Source organism: Malus domestica, chromosome 15 (genome assembly GCF_042453785.1).
Source record: "Malus domestica chromosome 15, GDT2T_hap1".
NCBI lineage: Eukaryota > Viridiplantae > Streptophyta > Magnoliopsida > Rosales > Rosaceae > Malus > Malus domestica.
Genome location: NC_091675.1, coordinates 7,691,502 through 7,715,700, shown reverse-complemented (window position 1 = coordinate 7,715,700; position 24,199 = coordinate 7,691,502). Strand labels below are relative to the sequence as shown.

The 24,199-nt window shown below is 36.8% G+C and overlaps 2 protein-coding genes across 2 annotated transcripts; both read left to right on the top strand.

Moving 5' to 3' along the window:
* The first annotated feature begins 14,550 nt into the window (after positions 1-14,550).
* On the top strand, positions 14,551-15,289 carry LOC103456111 (flowering-promoting factor 1). Its single transcript, XM_008395749.4, has one exon. It carries the CDS (start codon positions 14,669-14,671, stop codon positions 14,987-14,989), a length of 321 nt encoding a protein of 106 aa, XP_008393971.1. The 5' UTR covers positions 14,551-14,668; the 3' UTR covers positions 14,990-15,289.
* A 5,602-nt stretch (positions 15,290-20,891) lies between these two features.
* On the top strand, positions 20,892-21,434 carry LOC103400218 (uncharacterized). Its single transcript, XM_008338877.2, has one exon. It carries the CDS (start codon positions 20,892-20,894, stop codon positions 21,432-21,434), a length of 543 nt encoding a protein of 180 aa, XP_008337099.2.
* The last annotated feature ends 2,765 nt before the right edge of the window (positions 21,435-24,199 follow it).

Genomic DNA, 24,199 nt, shown 5'->3' with positions numbered 1-24,199 from the left:
TGGAGCTCCGCATAGAAAGAAGTACGATGGCCCAAGCTTAGGGAGAAACCACCAAGAAAATAACCTGCAGAGTCACGAAAAACCCCGCCACATGCCGCAGGACCCGGATTACCTTTAGCAAGGCCATCAGTATTCACTTTGACCCAAGAAAAAGGAGGGGGGTGCCAAAAAACAGGGACAATAGAATGAGCTTTACAGGAGTTAGGCGATATTCCAAGAGAAACTAAAAGTTGCCTATCCAAAATGCCTCGTACATGGCCAGGGGTGAGAGCTCCAACCTGCCTAATCCAGGCCGAGGTGGAGCGGCAGAGACGTGAGAAGGAGGGAGGTTTGCCTTCAAACTTCACTTTATTACGCATCTTCCAAATAGCCATTAGTAAGAAAAACCCTGAAGCTAGCCAAACATTGCGAAGATGTGGAGAAAACTGTTTTGACAGAAAATCAAGCCATAGATCAGAGAGGGAGCCCGTAGGTGGAATAATAGTGCCAAATTGGGTAGCTAGCCAACGCCAAGCACATTGTGCAAATTCACAGTTAGAAAATAAGTGGTCAATAGATTCAGAATTCTTGTGACATAGTTGGCATATTGGAGCCAGCGGGATGCCTCGGCGCTGAAGTTGATCCTCCGTTGGGAGCTTGTTGAATAGAATCTTCCAAACTAAAATAGAGTAACGAGGTGGGATGAAAGGACGCCAGATAATGGAAGCCCAACTCTTGACAGGAAACCGATGACGAACAATTTCATAGCCATCGGAAAACGAAAAAACACCAGATGTAGAAACTTCCCAAATTAAAACGTCCTTATCCTCATCAATTGGAAGAGGCATTTCTAAAATCTCTTTAGTTAGGTCTGGGAAAGTAGAAGAAAAAATAGAAGGAATAACCCATTTTCCCATACGAATAATATTTGAGACCTTAGTACGAGATAAAGAAGGAGCAATCTCTGTTGCACCAACGTTAATAAATCCTCACTATATACACATTGGATCATTAGATATTGATTTTTTTTTTCCAGATCCGTTTTTGTTCTACATGTTCTTCATGACTAGATTCGTGGTTATAATTATGATTTTGGATCGTGAATTAAATCTAGAGTTATAGTTATATTGGGCCATTTGGGCCATGTGGCTTAATTTAGGGTTACGGACAAAACAATGACCCTTGAGTTTATTGTAGAATTAAACTTGCTAATCTACCAGCATATGCATGCAATTGCAAAAGGTACTTGCCATCGTAAGTTCTTGTAAAACAGTTATATACACTCATATACATACGTATGTATGTTAAATTTCTTATAGGCTTTTGTATTTAGTACTCCACATAATGTTGAATACATCCCACATCAAAATTTAATATTAAATGACTTATGTGTAATGACAATTTTGACATTATCAGATTAAAAAGAAAAAAATAAAATTTTAAATACACCCCAAATAACTTTTAACGTATTATTTTTGTTCTTCAACTATCAAAGCCCCTCTCATCTTCCATTGTTGAATAAAACCCTAATCAATAAAACTACATATCAAAACCTTAACTGCACTTTCTTATACGCCCATCCCTCCTTATAGCCAATCCCTTTTTTTTTTCTTCTGGGTTATTAAACTTTATAAAAGTATCATAATTATCTTCTCGAACATAGGTTGCCGGGCATCTAATTGTGAATCAAGATCACATTTTTTTTTATAGGAGGCCTTTCTTTCTTTCAAATACCTGCTTGTGAGTTCCCAGGAAACCATACTACAAAATATTTATTTAAGCCTATTATTGATTCAAGCCTAATATTTATTTACAATGTCACTACTCCTACCTGTTAACCATAGCACAGTTATCTCTACTAATGCATCAAAAGATTAGAATACTCAGAAGGAAGAAGAAGATCTTAGAAGAGAAAAGAAATAGAGAGAGAGAGAGAGAGATAAAATCTTTCTGTATATTTTCTTGTTATGTTTCTCCTTGCTACATTCACTATATATCCTTTTTTCAAGAGTTAGTTACATTTGTCCTGACCTATACAACTTGGACTAACTAACTAACTAATTCTTGTATTCTATCCTTTCACCTTTTGACACATGTCACAATCTTGATGACACATGTCACAATTTTGACACATGGCCGAATCAGCATCACTAAAGGCTTTAAGACGTAACTCTCCTTTACTATACGTGATGCCTTTAGACAAAGACCCTTTGAGATACCTTAATATCCTTTTAACTGCAGTGAAGTGGGAGAGCATTGGGGCTTGCATAAATTGACTAACCTGATGCACAGAGAAAGCAATATCAGGTCGGGTGAACACAAGGTATTGTAAGGCTCCAACCACACTCCGATAGAGCCTTGGATTATTGAACGGCTGACCATCATCTTTGAGGAGTCTATTATAAGGCAAGCACGGTGTGACTACAGGTTTGGCATCTGTCATGTCAGTCTTCTTCAACAAGTCAACAATATATTTTTCTTGGGACAGAAACAATCCGTGAGCAGTTTTGGAAATTTGAATGCCCAAGAAGAAATGTAAGGGACCAAGATCCTTAAGCTCAAACTCATTGGTTAAAGCTGCAACCACCTGTGGAATAGTAGAGGATGCATTTCCAGTAATGATGATATCGTCCACATATAAGAGAAGAACCACAATAGCACCATCAACAGGTTTAACAAATAATGACGGATCTGAAGTAGTGGTTTGGAACCCCAACTGTGGTAAGAATTGAGTAAACCTATCATTCCAAGCCCTTGGTGCTTGTTTAAGACCATATAGGGATTTTTGTAACTTGCAAACCAGATAAGGAAACTGAGGATCCTCAAAACCTGGAGGTTGAGACATATAGACCTCCTCATTTAAAATGCCATGAAGAAAGGCATTCTTCACATCTAGTTGTCGCAATGGCCAATTATAATGAGCAGCAAGAGCAAGGATGAGTCTTACAGTTGTTGGTTTAACAACCGGGCTAAATGTCTCACCATAATCCAAACCTGCTTCCTGACTAAACCCTTGGGCGACCAAACGAGCCTTATGTCTGGCAATACTCCCATCAGCGTGTCTCTTCACTTTAAAAATCCATTTACACCCGACCAGATTCTTGTTAGGGGGAAGAGCAACCAAACTCCATGTTTTCTGAGAATAAAGAGCATTAAGTTCCTCCTTCATTGCATTGAGCCATACTGGAACCTTCAGTGCAGACTTATATGTTGCAGGTTCAGTGGTAGTCAAATCAACCACTGTGGAGGTGTGTGCAGCAGCAAAAAACACCTTTTTCTTCACAATTCCACTCTTGGAACGAGTTTGCATTGGATGGAGATTTACTGGTGGGATATCAAGGACTACTTGTAAACTTTCTGGATTATGATCAGGAACCACAGGAGCAGGAGAATCTTGTGCAGCAATGAACTGGGGTGAGGATGATGACTGAGAAGAGGGAGAAGGTTCATGGGCTAGAGAAGGAGGAGAGGATGAAGAAACAAGAATATTTTGCAAGGTTGGCAGCACAATAGGTAGGATTGGTGTATTACTATCAGGTTTTACTCTTGGAGACTGGGAACACTGTGACTTAGAACTTAGAGCACTGTATGGAAAGTCAAGTTCATTAAAAATGACATGTCTTGAGATATATATCTTTCCAAGAGTAAGTTCAAAGCATATATAACCCTTATAGGTGGAGGCATATCCCAAAAAGAGACATTTGGCAAACTTAGGTTGTAATTTGTTGCTGTTATAAGGTTGTAAAAGTGGAAAACAAGCACAACCAAAAACCCTTAAGTGCTGGATTTCAGGAATAGCAGAATATAAGAGTTCAAAAGGTGATTGATTTTGAAGAATGGAAGATGGCATTCGATTGATCAAGTAGATGGCAGTTTGGCATGCAAAAGACCAAAACTTAGAAGGTAAATGTGCATTTTGTAACAAAGTAAGAGCTGTTTGAACTACATGTTTGTGTTTTCTTTCAGCCAAGCCATTCTGTTCAGGTGTATAGGGACATGATTTATGATGAGAAATGCCATGTTGAGCAAGAAAAGACTGCATAGGTTTACAAATATATTCACCCCCCCATCACTTTGTAATATCTTAACTCTTGCTGAGAATTGAGTAAAGATAAAATGTTAGAATTTAACAAACACTGAACACATATCAGATTTATTTATTAAGGGAAATAGCCAACAGAATCTAGTACACTCATCAACAAATAGGACATAATACTTGAACCCATCCACAGATACACTAGGTGCAGGTCCCCACAGATCACTATGTACAATTTCGAATGGTATTACAGATTTTGTAGAGGTATGAGAGAAAGGAAGTTTACTAAATTTCCCTTCTAAACAACTTTGACAAAAAGTATGTGACACATCTGTTTTAACAGCAACTTTTGACTTTCGAAGGATAAGAGACACTATGGGATTAGAAGGGTGACCTAGTCTGCAATGCCATAATGTTGAATTCACAGTATGTCCAAGAAGAGCAACAGGTGGATGAGCTTGTAGATGAGATGATGAACCTGATGGTAAACTAGGAAAAGAAGGAATTGGATACAGTTCATTGTTGCAGTGTCCTTTATACAAGATTCTCCCTGTGATTTTGTCCTGAATCCAAAAACAATAAGCATCGAATATTAGCCAACAATTGTTGTCAAGACATGTTTTATGAACTGACAACAAATTATGAGACAATTTTGGAATGTAAAGAACAGAATTTAATCGGAGAGACTGCGATGATGGCTGAATAATAGAGTTCCCAATATGAGAGACTTGCAAACCTTCCCCATTTGCTGTTTGAACAGTCTCATTGGTTGGATATGGAGATGCTAGAGACAAATTACTGAGATCGTTTGTCATGTGATTAGTAGCACCGGAATCTGTCAGCCAAACTTGTGGAGTTGCAGAATTGGATAGGACAGGAACATTAGAAGTGGAGGCATGCATATAGGCAGGGGCATATGCACTAGAAGTGACCATATGTGCAGAATTAGAAGGTTGAAGATTTGATGCACAATTAGAAGACATCATATTCATCATAGTGGACATGTTAGGAGAGACCACATGCATCATAGGAGACATATATGGAGTCTGCATATAACCAGGAAACATAGCTTGCATAGCAGTCATTTGTGAAGGTGGAGATCGATTCTTGTTCCTATAAAAACAGGTTTTGGCAGTATGATTACTACGATCATAGATTTGGCATTTCTCAGAAGTCTCAGATGTGTCAATGGTTCTATACACACATGTAGCAGCACTGTGTCCTTGTTGAGAACATAATTGACATACAACATTATGAAGCTGAGAAGGATTACCAAGAATTCCAGGAGTAAAATCATGAACCACAGGTTTTGAGTTGAAATACCTTTGTCCCTGATTATTAAAATATTTCTGACCCTGAAAGTTCCCAGCTTTGCCTTTACCCTTGTACTTAGACTTGTGACCACTATTAAAGAACTGAGAGGAACCAGAGTTCCCATGAAAACCATTTGAACCCTGTAATCCAGAATTAAAAACTCCCTGAGATTCAGAAAATGCAACCCCAGCATTAGAACCTTGATTCTTAGCAAACAATGCAGTAGAAAATTGTAAACTTTGACTGTTCTCAATAATTGCTTCTTCTGCAAGCAATTGAGCCCGGAATTCTTTAAGAGAAATCACATTCTCTCTACCACGAATTACACACCGAAATGTGTTATACTCCGCTGATAAACCATTCAAAGCCAAAATAACAATGTCTTCATCTTCAAAGTTAACCCCTGCAGCTGCAAGATAGTCCCTTGCCTCTTTAATTCTCTGAAGATACTGAGTCACAGAATCTGCCCCTTTCTTGATGGTCTGAAGATCAGACTTGAGTTGAAAAATCGAAGTCTTGCTAACCGTGGAAAACCGTTCTTGAAGACAAACCCACAAATCTCTAGCACTGATACTCCCAATCGCACAAGAAATAGCAACAGACGATAGTGTTGCAGTGATAAGCTGCATAAGAGCCCTATCATGCATCTTCCATACTTTGTAATCATCCGTCTCAATTCTTGAACCAACACTACCAGTTAAAACTTCAGAATCACTCGAGTATTGAGGTGGACAGCAAGTCGAGCCATCAATAAAACCCATTATCCCATATCCTTCAAGCATCAACTGCATTTGAAAATGCCATTGAAGATAGTTAGAATCATCCAACTTAACCGACACAGAGGATGATACAAAGGAAATCAACCCAGTAATCGGAGACTGCAAGATTTGTAGTTGAGAAGCTGTAACCATTATGAAGAATTGTCTCTGAGGAATAAAAACAAACACTTGGTAGGCAAGAAAAACCCAACCAAGTCAGAGACCGTAAGAGTGAAGAGAGGTGCCCAGAAAATCACAAAGAAGTCACACAGAGATAAGAAACGATGCGGAAGCACAATAAACCAGAAACGAAGAAGCTGTCTAAGCAATTCGGGCGATTGATACCATGTTAACCATAGCACAGTTATCTCTACTAATGCATCAAAAGATTAGAATACTCAGAAGGAAGAAGAAGATCTTAGAAGAGAAAAGAAATAGAGAGAGAGAGAGAGAGAGAGATAAAATCTTTCTGTATATTTTCTTGTTATGTTTCTCCTTGCTACATTCACTATATATCCTTTTTTCAAGAGTTAGTTACATTTGTCCTGACCTATACAACTTGGACTAACTAACTAACTAATTCTTGTATTCTATCCTTTCACCTTTTGACACATGTCACAATCTTGATGGCTTGATTATATATACTCTAACACTACCAATCAATTTTAAATAATTTTGATCTTGAGGTGTATGATTCTTGGCAAATAATATTCATCAGTTTGGTATAACCAGTATCTCTAGGGTTATCTTGGATAGAGTTTCTTCACAGCAGTGCATAGGCAGTGATGGTAGTCTGAACTGTGGATTTCTGTTCACGTCGGTATCCCCAAAGGAATGTTTCAGTTTGATCTGTTGGATTTTTATTGGAGTGCTACGACTACTCGCAGAAACAATCGCTAGAACAACCAAGTGGAGTTTAGAAATTCTGGAATGAGCAATGGAGGACATGGTTTCCTAGTTCTCGGCGCAACTGGCCCTCATAGGTGAGGAGCAACAGATTGTGGTTGATAAACTGGAGGGTTTACTGCTAAGAACTTCCAAAGTTTTCTTAGTGGGAAGGGTACTAACTCGGAAAACTTTGAACAAGGAGAGATAAGAAACAAATGAGTATTATAAGATTTGAAGAATGTGGGGTTCATAGAAAATGTATGGTGTATGTTGAGAATGTGGGTGTGAGGGCATTATGGGAAGTATGTGAAGTGTGTTAAGATAATTTTCAATTGAAAAAGCAAATATGAGGTGTATTAAGTATGTAAGGTTTATTCAACAATATGTAGGGTGTTAATATAATAAGTCTTCTTATATTATACAGTCGATATAATTGCTTTTAATTAAGCATCAACTTAAAGTGATTGGCTATAAATTGAATAAGGATGTTAGTAAGTTAGCAACTTTCTCACTCATATCTTATTGTTTTACCTCTCGACTATCATTTTCATCATGTAATGTTGTTTGATGATGAAACTGTATAATTTCAAGGCCACCCTTAAAAGATCAGCTTTGCAAAAAACGTAATCAAATTAGAAATCGTTTTACCATTTGATTATCATCAATGTCAAATTCTTATTATTATTATATTTTTTTTACAAACAATAGCGTTAGTGTGTTAGAGTTATGGGAGAAAGATGTCGGTGGGAATCGAATATGCACCAGAATGTATAGACATGATTGCTTTTCACCACTACAGTAAAGCGTCATATGCAACATAATTAATTTATATAGACCGTTAAATTATGTTTTTCAAATGATCTTTAAAAGGTGACCTAAAAAATAGAAGGTCTCCAGTATGTTTGGTTTGGTTGCATCTCTGCTGGAGTTCATTGGTCAGGGGGAATTGACACGAAAGGGAACGAGGAATAAATCATTAGATAACATTGTAGGATGCAAAAGGGTCAAAGAAGTAGAATAAGAAAATATAAGTGAGAATTAAGTTGCCAGCATTGTTACACAAAAAAAAAAAAGTTGCTAGCATTACCCATGTTAAATTGAGGGTGGTGCTACATACACCAAATTTATGTACTAAATGATATGATACTAAAAAAATTTATTACCAAAAAAAATCCAACTTGAATTAAAAGACAAATTTGATACCTAAGTGCCTAGTATTTTCCTTAAATTAGATAATGATCTTGATACATTCACTTTGGTGACATCGCACTAAATTATCCCCTACACGTTGGGTTAGTGGGTGCCCCATCCACTATACGAAGTTTTGGCTCATATTCGATTTAATGCGTACCATACACTGTTTCTCTTAAATATTATCATTGGAAGTTTAATTATTATAAATTAAATTCTCTATTACTATTGAATTAGTATCTAATTTATTCTTATTGCAATCTATTTGCTCTTTTAGACGGGAATTAGTATCTGATTTCTAGAAAAAGACAAGCTTTATTTGAAGATCGCAAACTAGATTATCCTTATAATTATAATAAGTTTAGCTTTCGAGGTGTGTATATATTATATCACCATTAGGAATATAAGTTCTGCCATTAGGGTTGTGTACAGTAAGTACTGCTTCGTCAAATATTATTCTAGTTTATGAATTATGTTATAGGCTTGTGGAATCCCGCAAGAAAGGACGAACCAATAAATCCCCATAAGGCAACAAAAAAAAAAAATCTTGCGCAACTCATAAATGGGTGATGAGTCTGATGACAGAAAAAGTAGAACAAAATGGTTATATATAATGAGAGTATTAATTTTACATTAGAAAAATAATGGACCTTGCATGTGTCTATATGTAATTGGATTACTTTTTATATTGCCAATTGGTTTTATAATTGAACCTTAACATTTTCATGGTATCAGAGCAAGTTGTCCCATGTGTGAAGCCCAACGTCCACATATGCTCTACGTCACCCGATTTGTATAGTTTTCACATGCTAGGCTTGAAAATTTGAGGACATGTTGAGAGTATTAAACTCATAATGGGAAAAGAAGAGACCTTACATGTGATAATAAGTAATTGGGTCACTTCCCATACATATTACAAATTAACTTTTATGGTAAAACCTCAACTTTCTTCAATACCAAACATGCCTTGACAAGTTTCTGTTAAGCTAATTAAACCAAACGTCATTCAACACTGTTCTATAGCTTGAACGATGAAACTTTGGCCAATGAAATGTAGAAATGGTTTTAAGATTATTACAATCCACAACATTTTGGACCGCTAATTATTCTTGAGTGCATATATCTTTCTGAATATATTAGCATCCTCCTTTCATAAGCAATATACAAATCTCATCCCTAGCAAACAATGTATTTTCAGCGTATAACTTTTATAATCAAAGTTGTTCAATTTTTTAATAATCATTTGAAAATCATCCCAACAACAACAATAATTTGAATTAGAGATCGTTTAGTTTTCAAATATATCAAATAAATCGATAATTTATCATGAACGTGTTACTTGGTACTCACTTCGTCCATTTATTTCATACATTTAGTAGACTAAATGACCTTTGGTTCAAATAATTTTTGAAAGAATGATCTTCAAATGAACATTATGAAAGTAAAGGGTTCAGATTATAAAAGTTATACGGTGAGTATATAAGTAGGATATGTGCATTCCCCTCTCAGGGATGCAAGTGTTATCCTATTTTTCTCTTTTATTTGGATATAAAAAGGTAGTGCCGAGTGTGGAAGCTACCTTTCCCTTGATTCTCACTTCAAATGAGATATGTATGAAAAGCTAAGCATGTTGCATAAAGTTTGTGGTGTACATATGTTATGGAATCTTCGGCGGCCCCCACCAAAAACCTAATATTTGTACGCAAAGAAATGTGAAAACATATTACGTATGGAAAAGTCGAAAGAATGACAAAAAGAATATGGAATATATGGAAAAATCATGGTGTGCTACTGCTACAGTTGTTCTCCAAGAGCCAAAACACCTTTACTTCGTATACACGTAGGGCAAGGATTCTCTTTTCTGGTTCCAAATCACTTAATTATTAAAAAGACCTTGAGGTGTCCAAGTGCCATTGGGTTCTTAATTATACTCATGTCCTCATGTATTAGGTAGGCTACCAACTTTGCAATCGCACCATTTTATACTTTTACAAAACTATGAAAGAGGTGGTAGTCGTTTTTTATCACCAATTATTTGCGTTTTTTTCCCCGTTAGAATGAGGCAAAGCCAAAAGAAAACTACACAAGAATCATCCAGTTTATCATAAAACGAATTAGTAATATGAAGAGTAATTCAACTTCTTATAAGTCCTTGTAAGGTTTCTCTCCTTTCACCAATGTGAGTCTCATGTGAACAACACAAGTGGGGTGAGATTTCATGAAAAAATTTGAGGTTTCACCATAAAGCTAATTAGTAATATGGGAAGTAACTCAACCTCTTATAAGTACTTGCAAAGTTTCTCGTTTCACCAATGTGGGACTCTTTTACCTTCATATCCTCACAACTAGAGAATATGTATATAATAAGAGATATCAAAGGTTGAAATTCTATAGACTTTGATATATAACAAATTAGTAAATTTTTGGTTGTATTTTTAGTAATTAAGTTTTAATTGAATACAATTAAGCAAGATATAGGGCAGCCTCATTGAAATGTACATGAAGATTTCCTCAACTTACACATTTTTCACTACTATATATTGTACTTAGGAGCTAGGATAAAATGAAGTTTAAGGTTGATAATTCAAAGTGTGTACATATATATATATTATAGAGTGTGGTGACACCAAACAATATAGTTTTGAACTTTTGACCAAAAGCACAACACAAATATTATCTTTGGACAAATGGAAAAAAATAACTATAATTTGGAGCTTAAAATTAATTTCAATTTCATTTCATATTAATTATGTCCTTTCGTGACTGCATGCCTTTGAAAGAAATAGTAACTGTCGGAGCTTGAAACAAAGAAATTGAAGTAATTAGCAAATACATTATAAAGTCTGCAGGTCATGCGATACAGCTTAAAGGCCGGATGCAATCCACTTGACATGGGGACGAACTTTCTAGACAAACAAATTTCTGTGTTGAGCTTGAGACCCTGATTTTCAAATTAAAAAAAAAAAAACAAGAATATATATATATATATGTATGTATATATTATAAATAGGTCCAGGGAAACTTCAATGTATCGATAATACGAAAAATGAAATGGTAACAAAGATCTACATGACTGGAATCGAAGGAATTGGGTACCACTTGAGATTTTTCAGAACTATTGGGGTTAGGAGGGGTCTATATCACTAGGACCTTGGGGATGTAAAAAGTGGAACAAAACAGAAGCAAAGGTGACATTGCGCTTGAGGGGCTTGGAGGCCTAAAGGCATACAAAGGTGACATTGCGCTTGAGGGGCTTGGGGGCCTAAAGGCATACAAAAATCCAGCATGAAATGCTCTCTACATGCACGAGGGGGAACATGAGAATATAAACTTTCAGACTCAAAAGTTAATCGAGGACCACTGTTAATTTGACTTTTGTCATCTAATTATGTGGATTAGTTACATTAAATTTTGACATCTTATTAAATATGTTACCGATCAACTGTTAAATAACCTTTTTTTATTTAAAAATTATCGCTTATGAAATATGAACTTAATACGTACTCCTACAAAATAAAAATTAATTGTCATTAGACTAAAATTGATCAACTGTTGAATTAAATATACCTGCATCATTAACCAAATGCACCCACATAAATTAGGATTGTTTGTGAGTGTATATATGATAGATCGAGTTTGTCAGATTCGCCCTGTATCACGTAATCACGTGAAGTTTTGATCCTAGATTCTTCCTAGATTCAACATCAACCACTTGACAAAGATTTTTGGTTAATTTCAAAGAAAGAAAACAGAAAAGGAAGGAAGCAATAGATAATGACAGCCCCATTCTATGTCTTTTAAGTTACCTAATCAATAAGAAACTCAATATTGACTAATCAAACAAAATTTTCCTTTTTTGCCAATTCGCAAACAGTAAGAAACAGATAACATAAAGGCCATCATTAATGATAGCATAAGCCAACATTCGCACCGAAATTGATTTCTTGTCGCATGGTTCTTGATTTGTTATTGTTAAATTCACACTGAAGAGCATCAAAGTTCTTGTGTGGTCATATTTTTCACAGGTCCTTTTGAACGTGTCAAGAAACTCTACCTCCAAAATATCCTACGTATAACAGTAATCATGGATTTGACAAGACGGCAGCTCAAAGGCCCTCCTTTCTCCTCTCCGGCTACAGGACCATGTAAGCCCATGTGATGACATATGGGCAACATGGGGGCATTTTTTTAAGTGTTTGATCATTCAGACATTCTGGAAAAACGATGAATTTTTGACGATGATAATTGAGACTTGGTGAAGTAGTGGTCCTTTTGAATGACAAAGTACATCACCTTAGGGCTCAATTATACGTGAATTGACTTCGACGGACATATGTATCTCGAGTCTGTGATTAGATTTGAGTGGTATTCAGAATTTGGGAGAAATCTTAATAATAAAATGATTAGGGAAAATAATCAACTGTCTAATCTCAATAATAAAAGTACTTAGTATCTCATCATTTGCTTTCACTTAATGTATGAATAAACCTAAACCTAGTTGGATCGAACTTTGATGTTTTCAGCTAGTTATTAACCATTAATGAATGTTTTTGGATTATGTATTCAAGCTCAGCCTTGGTCCTTTACTTTTGTTTTTAAACTATAGGTCTTATCAACAGACTACTAATTTAGAAATTCGGATCCTCTCTGTGAGAATTCGGGAGAATCGTGAATTATGTATGTTCATCGTATATCGTGTAATCAGAAATCATTTTAATTTTTTTTATTTAAAATTGAACACAAACAATACCTGACAAAAACTGACTGCACAATGTACGATAAACGGACACGATTTACAGATCCCCAAAATCCTTGTAAAGAGGATCCGAAGAAGATCCTGTTGGCAAATTTAGTACATAATTTTTTAGTACATGAACTCTTTGGTACAAAAGAAGCCAAAGATTGGGGAGGGGGTAGTAAGAGTCAAACCCTAGTGTGAAAGTAAAGGGATATCAGGGAGACCGACTATTTAGAACAAATTTTGTAAACTATATGACGTGATGGTTGATGATTGGATTATTAAGTGTTGATTAAAATGTTAATTTCCTATTGGTGACACATTACATAATTTGCAAATTTGATCTACCTAGCATTACCAGAAATATATATATATATATATATGGAATTGTTATTAGCTTTCCAAAAATCTCATTTTACACTCCTCACAAGTGTATTTTTCTTTCTAATTATAGAAAGTTTGGAGTGTCAAATGAGATTTTTGGAGTGCTAATAATAACTCCCTATATATATATATGTGTGTGTGTGTGTGTGTATACTCTACCAATTTAGTTTCAAGCACCACATGAAGACGCATTTAATAAAATATGCATGCAATTAGATGTGTGTTGATCCGTTTGGGAAGAACTCAAGGCGTGCACCTTTACCATCTATAGTCATACCTTAAAACAAATAGGAAAAAAATTGATTAAAATTGAAACAGTATTGAGGAAGACCAAATCACATTTGAATTATCATGCATTTCTGGGACCAGATACTCTTAAAGAATCTTTTCCATTCTTCGGTTATGTAGAAAGATAGAAATAAAATGACTACAATTTTGGGTATTCACTTAATCTATTCAAAGGCTCATTAAAATTATATCAACTAATACAGTATACAAACCACGAGTTGGTGGCCCAGTGGTAAAATGCGGATTGCAAGGCTTCCTTTAAACAAAAAACTGGAGGTCTTGGATTCGAAACCCGGAAGAAAGTGTGAATAACCGTGACTTGCCACCAATCTCACATATTTACTGACCACATTGCTAATACTTTTCTTTCCGAGTTGGAAATTCGAAAATCACACTGCAAAGAATCACAAAATACAACAAGCCGGATTTGACAACTTAACTAGGGCAAAGCCTTTAAGGTTAAAAGCAATTATAAATGACTACGTTTTTCCAACAATAATCCCAAACAGCAGCTTTCAGTCGGAAAACCCACCAACATCCCAAGATCCACACAAGAAATAACAGCCCCTAGTCACTCCCACCCCCTTCACGTGGACATCTCGTGATATAAGTGAGTGCAGCGTCTTTCCATCATTGACTTTCCTTTTTGAATCTTTTCTTAATTAATGAACAGTGGCATGCATTTGTATACAAAGATTCCCCATCACCTAAAAATAAAAAGAGAAAAAGGAGAACAATTAAGCTACACAAAGATTCTTCCAAACCCCAACCCCACGGAATTGGATGTTGATGGTGATGATTTGTGCCCTAAATCAAAAAACCCTACGCGCATCCATGCACCCTCTTGTTTTTAATCCCATTAGGTCCCACAATCACCATCCTTTTCAGTTTCTCACTCCCACTCATAGAGTATTCCCTCTTGTTTTGATTTGTCCCTTTGACACACATATATATACCCCCTCCGACCACCTGTTTTCTCACAGCAACCCACTCCATTTCCTTCTCCTCCCCTTTCTCCACAGAAACAGCAACACATTACAACCAATACTGCCCACCAGAGAAAACCCTAGTTCTAGCAACCAGAACGAAAAAATGTCTGGGGTTTGGGTTTTCAATAATAATGGGGTGATTCGCCTGGTGGAAAATCCGCAGGCCGAGACATCGACTAGGAGGAAGGCTTTGGTGCACTTGCCGAGTGGGCAGGTGGTGTCGTCCTACTCAACGCTCGAGCAAATATTGACGGGGTTAGGATGGGAGAGGTACTATGGAGGTGATCCCGATCTCTTCCAATTCCACAAGCGATCTTCGATCGATCTAATCTCTCTCCCCAGAGACTTCTCCAAGTTCAACTCTGTTTACATGTACGATATTGTCATTAAAAACCCCAACGTCTTCCACGTTCGGGACGTGTAGACATATGTATGACATCAGTTGGTACCTTACGTTGTGTGCGAGTCTCGTTGATATATTGTTGATTTCTTTTTCTTTTTTCTTCATATCACTAGCTTACTTTGTTCTTTTAGTGATTGATATGCTTTTGTGTTTGTTGGTATACATCGGGTGTAATAAAGAGTACATCTACATGCATGGTGATTGTGTTATTTGGGATATATTGGGTTGCTTTGTAAAATATTTTGGCTTTGTACCATCTGATAATAATAGTGTATATCATTGAAAGAAGCAAATGAGTAGACTCTATTTACTTTTTGTTAACTACAATACTTAAGCACAGGTCGCAGCTATATATGATCGATGGCAGTTTGGTAACTACAATACTTGTATGATTGTGTGAAAAAGAAGGGAATAGAGCTAAATATATAAACGCTGAATTTATAAAAGATTAAAGTTCGGGGAAGTTAATTAGTTACAAAGCACGTCACATCGCACTTCAACTTTTGCTCATCTTCATGCCTACAAAAAGCCCAGGAAAGTTCTAACACCTCTTTCTTTCATTGTTCTTGATTGCTTTTGTTTTCTTTGTTTTCAACATCGCGGACAATGTTTGTTTCAAGTTTTGGAACATGATTATCATTTTGAATTATTAAAAGCTTGGAAAATCAATTAAAAACAGATATACACAATTTTCTTCTTAATTGCAATTATGTTAAGTACATAACTGGCTAATTGATACTCTAATCCAACCCCACAAAGTTGTACTCTAAAAGAAAAGCTATATTTTTCCTAAATTAAGTTACATTGTTTTCACATTATCCAAAATCTTCTCTTATCAAAGTTTGGGTAAAATATCAATATATGGGTACAAAGCATTATCCATTATCCAATCATAAAACACGAGCACTTTTACAATATTTGTTGAATGGGTTTTGATTGGGATTCTTAAAAGTCACATGATGAGGTCCCCAACGTGGAGGAAGATCAAAATCTCAACATGTGATGTGAGGGGCTTCACGTGAACATGGCACAGTAAGATGTCATGAGCCAGGTGTCACATGTCACGTGTCATAACGAGATTGTGGGTTCACTTGAGCTTTTCGTTTGACAGACTGTGTATGCACGTGGCACAGCCTTTTAAACAAGAAAACGAAGTTGATGTTTGTGTTGTTTTCTGGGAAATTAAAAGAAAAGAGAATTAAAACATGTCCAAAGATTTAGCAGCGTGACCACACTGCCTTTTTTAGAGACAAGGATTGTCTGTCCTCAATTTTCGGTGTTTTTTTCGTGCCCACTTATTTTGTGTGGTCATGATATTTTATATTATTTTTTTATAGATATAATAAGATAAAAATGAATAGTAATATAAAATGTTGACGTTGCTTAACCGTGACCACACGAGGGCACAGAAAGGGCACCGGAAGTGGAGGGCACAGGGAGGACACCGGAAATGGAGGGCAGCCTTGTCCCTTTTTTAGAGACTATGACTGTAACCAAATAAATTTAAAGAAACAAGATATGACGTTTTGCAAGCACTGTGCACACAACAACAAATGATGAGATCAAACTTACTATGTATAGTAAGGTTATTAATTTGTTGGAAAATTATAAAGTAAGATGCATAATGCTAAGGAGATTAAAATTTTAAATTAGATATGCAAACTAAAGGTGTCACTAATAGGAAATGAGCACATTAATCGATATTACCACATCATTTGGTTTGCAGAATTTGGTTTAAAAATTGGTCTCCCGCATTACCTAGGTAAGATTAATTTTCCCAGCACAATTTCCTTACAAGGAGGTATTACCAGATACTGGAGTGAATTCTCTTATTTAATTAAGTTAAATATTGGTTGTTAATCAACTAAGTCACAAGCATGGCTAGCTACAAATTAAGCATAATGGATTAACAAAAGAAATGCTTACAATTACCAGTGTGTAAGTAAGAATGATATTAAGATTTTTTTTAAATTTATTAATAATATATAAGAGAAGGAGGAAGGATACGAAACTAATACAATAATTTAGGAAATGGAGTGTTTCGCACTCAAGACACATGAGTAAAAATCCAATACTCTATTTACTAAAATATTAGATCACATGCATGATATTAAGATCATTCCTAGCTTCGGACCCATAATCAAATTGGCCACCATATTCACTTTCACATTGGTTATTCTCCATCTGCTTTGGCACTAAAATATGATCCATTTTATCATAATCCTCAGTATCTATGGCATTGTTCGAACTGTTTACATCAACCCCACTCACCTTTGCAAACTCACAGTCCAGAATTTTGCAAAAATCTTCATCGTTGTCAAAATCCATCGTATAATATTTGGACTTTCCTACCTCTTCTGTTTTTGTTCTTGATGGTCAGTCAACTAAAATTACCATTGTTGACCAAGTTAGCATTTGTGGGCTGTACTCCTAACCGCCACGTTAGGGTTAGGGTTTTAGTCCTGTTGCTGTTGTAGAGTGATAGTTATGCCCCTGTTGTCCCTTCTGCCTGGCCAGAAATCTGGGGCCTGATCAGGGGTTGTGAGATTGTTGCCATTTGATCTGGAATTATTGAATGGTGGCAGATCTTGCTCGCAGATGTGAAATTAATTTTGTCACTCTCCTCCCATTACAAAGTGAATGGGATTTTAAAGTTTCTAAAGTATTGAGTTTAATATTTTTATTTTATTTTTATTTTTACAAACGATAGAAATAAATATTAAATTCTTCTAAACTACCTATAAATTTGTGTGTAAAAGAAACAACAGATTGCTTTAATCAACTTTTCCTTCCTCCAATCAGATTGTCATATTTGATTGGGTTTGTTATTGGCTTCTGCACTTTATTTGTTTTTGTATGGGTATTTTCATCTGCTTCTGCGGTTGTACTTTCTTTGTTTTTGTAGAACGTCTGACTTACAAAATTTTTTTCATCTGCTTCTGAGCGATCGAATTAAACTTTTCAACCACATTCATTCAAAGGATAATAGTGTTGCAGTCACCAATTTTTTCATCAAATTTATTCAGTGTGAGCTCAGACTTACAAAAAATGTAAAAAGAGGCCATATTTAATTTTGAAATAGTCTAAACTCCATACGTGAAATTCAAACTTGAGCGCATCCGCATCGGATGCAAATATATGTTCTAACCAATGTGGCCATCTACAGACATTGAGCCTTTCACTAGTGATTAAAATTTATTTTCAACAAACTTGAGAAATTTAATAAAATGAGAATTTTATAACTCTTAATTACTAAATGATCGATCAAATAATAACGACATTATTGATCAAATATTAGGAAAATTCTTCCATTCTACCAGTATTCGATGACCTAAATTAGTTTGAATTATTGCTCCAATCTAGCAATCATTTTCAGCAGAAACAACACATGATTAAGTCATTTTCTTCCTGCTATTTTGCTAATTAGATATAAGATTAATATTGAAAAGTAAGACCTGTCCATTTATATCATGTAGTGCAATCTGCGCAGATTATAAAGGAAAGGAATGAGAGGTAGAAATGGAGGGGGAGAGTGACGAAAACCAATATACAAGAGAGGAAAAGGAAACATAATATAAAATGACTTTTTTTTCCGAGTCGGGAATGCTCGTTGTTAAAGAGTGTCATCACGTTAGGTGTCAATTCACGAAGTGCTTGATTTTTTAATCAGGAATGGAGTTCATTTGGCTATAGTGTCATCTCAGTCTTCAAATTTTAGACGCAGATGATTTCAATACTTAGATGCGTTCCCTTTGGTAGCGTTTGGTACGCAGATGGGACGGAATGGGACGGAACAGAACGGAACAAAGATTCATGTCATGTTTGGTACTGGCAAGATGGAACAAAACGAAACTAGATTAAATGACTAACTTACCCTTTTTATTTGACTCTCTCTCTCCCGTTTCTCTGCTTTCTCTTCTTCCATTTGACTCTCTCTCTCTCCCGCATGCTCAGATCTCCCAGTAAAAATCAAACCCAGTAAATCAAACCCATACTTTCTCTTCAATTCCAGTAAATCAAACTATTTTCCCCCAATTTAAAACCAACGATATGAAAAGGCGCGAGTGTGGATTCCCAATTTCCATCCACTACCTGGTTTAGCGTAATATCAATTTACCTCCTCCATTTGAAGATTTAACATTAAACACACATTACACACACAATGCCTCAATTCCAAAACATGAAAAACCTCGATTTATCTCTCACAATTTCAGGATTAACATTTCAAATCATTGTGATTATTCAAATCAACAAACGGATAATACAAATTTTAAACCCAGAGAGAGAGGGGGTGGGGGCTTACGGAGAAGGGGAAAGAGCCATTGAGGAGCAACATGGGTTGACGGAAGCCATTGGAAGGTGGATATGGAGCTGCTGCTTTCAGCTGTGTTTCGTAAGAGAGTGAGAGCCGGCGAAAGAAATAGAAGAGAAGAGGAAGAGAGAGCCAACTCAGCCCGAAATCGAGCTCGAATTCATCTGGGTTGCTGGGTAACGAAGCTACGTTTGGGTAACGAAACATTTGGGTTGCTAGGTTTGTGGTGGAGGAGGAGGCTACAGGAGAGAGGGAGGGTAGACAGTGGAATTTTTGTGTTCCACATACGTGGAACAACCAGTTTCGGGGGGGGGGGGGGGGGAGGCGGGACGCAAAAACACCCAATTTTTGTCTCATGGAACAGCGCGTTCCACCCATTTTTGGCGTACCAAACGCGGGACGGAACGCCTCGTCCCGTTCTGTCACGTCCTGTCCCACGTACCAAACGCACCCTTTATAATGTGGCATAAATATATAAATATATGGTTCATTTTTTTAAATTCTATTTTTTACTATAACTTCTATTTTACAAAATTTGTTTCATATTTTTTTTAAATTCTATTTTTTCCTATAACTTCCGAAGTCATTATACAACATTAAATTAAACTAAGTAACATGAAACAACATTAGGCAATATTAAACAACATTAAATAACTTTAACCAACATAAAAATTACACAACATAAAAAAAAATTGTTTCATATTTAATTATATTTAAGTTGTAGTTTTTAAATAATAAATTATGTTTGGCCCTATGACCCTTTGGCCCTCGGTTAGAGATGGAGGCAAATATGGTCATATACTGTTCATTAAAATATTAATATCTTGGAGGGCCAAAGGGCTAAAACGAGCTCTCTAGCCAACCCTCGGTTGGAGATGACCTTAGTCTTATAGCCCTCTAAGAAATTAATATTCTAATGAACAATACCAGACCATATTTTTTAGCATCTCCAATTGAGGGGTCAAAGGCTCATAGGCCAAATATAGTCATGTGACAAAAAATCATCTCCAACCGAGATGGCCAAAGGGCTATAGGTCAAACATAATTTATTATTTTAATTGAAGTAATTTGGTTAATTGAATTAAACTACCATATTAAAATAAGGTTTTTAGACATATTATGAGTGTCACTTGTTACTAAATGAATAAATCATTCCTTTGATTGAAGATGTGGTTAATTGAATTAAACTACCATATCAAATTCCAACAATAACCTAGTGTCAGCATGACGCTAGCTAATCTGATAAATTATTTTTAATTATTTTTTAAATTTTAATTTGAGAGGAAGAAAATTAAATAAGGGAAGAAACAATAGCACTGTAGAGTAATGTGAATATTAATTTGGAGGCTGTTAAAGAGGATATCCCGAATTGATTAGGTCAACCATTGTAAATTGTTCATTAGTGATTTATTTCCTTATTTAGCTCTAGTTAGCCTTGATTATAGGCAACTAACTAGGATCGTGATATACATTGTGTGTATAAGAATGTAATCTTGTTTCTATGAATAATAAGAAATCAATTACAACATATCTAGTTTCTTAAGATGGTACCAGAGTGAAAGAACTGGGAAACACATCAAAGAAGAAATACAAACCCTAGCAACCATAGCCATGGGCGACAAACTAGAAAAGTCGACCTCTTCAGGCATGACTTTGTATCAAAAGTGGGAAAACCCTAATTATCCACTCTATCTTCATCACTCGGATCAACCTAGTGCGGTGCTTGTGCCGCAGCCGCTTATGGAAGACAACTATGGTATATGGGTCCAATCCATGACCATGGCTTTGATGGTCAAAAACAAGTTAGGCCTCGTCGATGGGACGATCGAGAAACCAAGCGATGACCAGATTGAAGAATTTCAACAATGGAACCGATGCAACAACCTAGTGAAAACATGGTTGCTTGGCTCCATGTCTAAAGAGATCTCGGGAAGTGTCATACACTGCAAAGATGCACGGCAGATGTGGCTCGACCTGCAAGAGAGATTTTCTCATGTGAACATTGTTCAACTTTTCCATATAGAGAAAGAAATTCATGACTGTGTGCAAAACAGTATGACAGTAAGCTCTTATTTTACTAAACTTAAGAGTTTTTGGGATGAACGTGACGCCTTGGTTTCGATCCCTTCATGTCGTTGTGAGACAAAGAGATAGATAACATCGTATGTTGAAACTCATAAAACGATGAAGTTTCTCATGGGTTTAAATGATTCGTATGCCACAGTTCGTAGCAGCACCTTGTTGTTAGAACCACTGCCTACTGTCAACAAAGCCTATACATTTGTTCTTCGACATGAGAAACAAGCTGAAGTCTCGAATGGGAAACATACTATCCAACCAGAAGCAGCTGTGTTTGCTGTGAAGGGTGTTGGCCGCGACACTGAATTAGACGATGGAGGGTCGCGCTGTGGAAAGTGCAACAAGACAAATCATCTTACAAAGAACTATCGTGCTCACCTTAAATGCACTTTTTGTGGCTGGAAATGTCACACATTTGACTACTGTCACAAAAGAAAAGCAGCCGCTGAAATTGAGTCAAACCGTTCATTCTCTTCCAAAGGAAATCAAGTTACATCTCATGACAAAAAGGAGGTGATGTCTAGCTTTCCTTTCTCTCGGGAAAATTGCAAGCAAATTCTCAACATGTTGAACAAAAACAAGCCTTCCTTTGCCAACCAAGTCGGTAATTCCTCACATGTAGAAGAACTTTCAGGTAAAGCTTTCTCCTTTACATATAATGGCAAGCTAAATGTCTGGATTTCAGACAGCGGTGCCACAGACCACATTGTTTGTAGTTCTGATCTTCTCACCCATTCCAGGGAAGTTGCAAACCATACAGTTGAATTACCAAATGGTTCCCTTGCCTAGGTTACCCACATTGGACAAATAATTTTCTCACCCCACTTCATGCTTGACAATGTCTTATATGTACTTCTTTTTAAGCTCAACTTAATATCCATAAGCAAGTTAGCATATGACTCATTCTATATCACCATATTTCTAAACCATTTTTGTATCATACAAGACCTACGCTCGGGGAAAATGATTGGGACGGGCAGTGAACGGAAGGGGCTATACTACCTTGATCCACCTAAGAAAGGAACATGCAATCACGTTCAAGTTGCTTCTCCACACTGTTGGCATCAACGTCTCGGACATCCCTCTCCCACAGCTTCTTCGATATTTCCCTTTTTCACTAATAAACCTTGTGCTTCCAATAACTGTTTGATTTGTCCATTAGCCAAACAAACCAGATTACCTTTCTCATTAAGCTCCATTTATAGTCAATCTTGTTTTAAGTTAATACATATTGATATTTGGGATGGTTACCAAGTTACGTCTCTTTCAGGAGCCAAATACTTTCTTACTATAGTAGATGACCATAGTAGGAGCCCATGGGTTTATTTAATGAAGCATAAGTCAGATACATGAACCCTCTTAGTCCAATTCATTCATATGGTCGAAACTCAATTCAATGCTAAAGTCAAAATCGTGCGAAGTGATAATGGTCCTGAATTTAAACTTGCAAGTTTTTACGCCTCCAAAGGCATCATCCATCAATCTAGTTGTGTTAACACACCTCAACAAAACGGTGTTGCTGAACGCAAACATCGGCACTTACCCAATATGCCTAGAGCGTTGCTTTTCCAAGCTTCTCTTCCTAAATGTTTCTGGGGAGATGCCATTCTTGCTGCGACATATCTCATCAATAGGACACCAACCCTTCTCCTCCAAGGGAAAACACCATATGAAAAATTGTTCCACAAGACACCAAACTATTCTCACTTGCGTGTCTTTGGTTGTCTGTGCTTTGCTTCCACTCATGCCCAACGACCTTCCAAATTTGATCCCCGTGCAAGTCGTTGTATCTTCTTTGGTTACCCTTATGGTAAAAAATGTTATCGACTCTTTGATCTCAACCTTAAGAAGATCTTTGTTTCACGAGATGTTGTGTTCTTTGAGGATTAATTCCCTTACCAGAATCATGAACTTTCCATTGTGCCACCACCATCCTCTTCACAACCCATTTCCATTTTTCCATTGACCACTGATCCCTCTCCTCCATTTTCCCTTTCAGATTCTTCCTCAGAGGCATTTCCTTATCTTTCTCCTTGTCCTCCTAACCTACCAGAGCCTACTTCACCATCTCCTACTACCACCACCATTCCTCCTTCTCCAACCCTACTCCATTCTCCAACTTCACCCTCTCACACACCTCCTGCTACTCCTGCCTCCCCTCATCTCCGTCGAGGCACGCGACCAATCAAACCATCCACGTTTTTGCAGGACTTTCACATTGAGGCAGTTATTCCTTCACGTGCGGCTCCCACATCCTCCACGAGCATGGTCACATCCCCAGGTACTTCTCATTCCCTTTCTCATTATTTTTCTTATGGTCGTTTGTCCTCTCACCATAAAGCCTTCACCACTGTTCTCACCCTCCTAAAAAAACCTACTAGTTTTCAACAGGCTGTTCAAGATCCTATGTGGCGTGAAGCCATGCAGCATGAAATTGCTGCTCTTCAAGCCAACCACACTTGGACTTTCATGCCTTTGCCACTTCACAAACATCATATTGGCTGCAAATGGGTCTATAAAATCAAGCTCAAACCTGATGGCAGTCTCGAGCGGTACAAGGCACGCCTTGTTGCGAAAGGATACAGTCAAATCGAGGGTGTTGATCATCGGGAAACTTTTGCCCCGGTTGCCAAACTGACCACGGTTCGTGTTCTTCTCAGCATAGCTTCGATACAAGGGTGGCACTTGCACCAACTTGACGTGAATAATGCGTTCTTGTATGGTGATTTATATGAAGATGTCTATATGTCCTTGCTGCCTGGATTTGGATGAAAGTGGGAGACTCGTGTATGCAAATTAAATAAATCCATTTATGGCTTAAAGCACGCCTCGAGGCAATG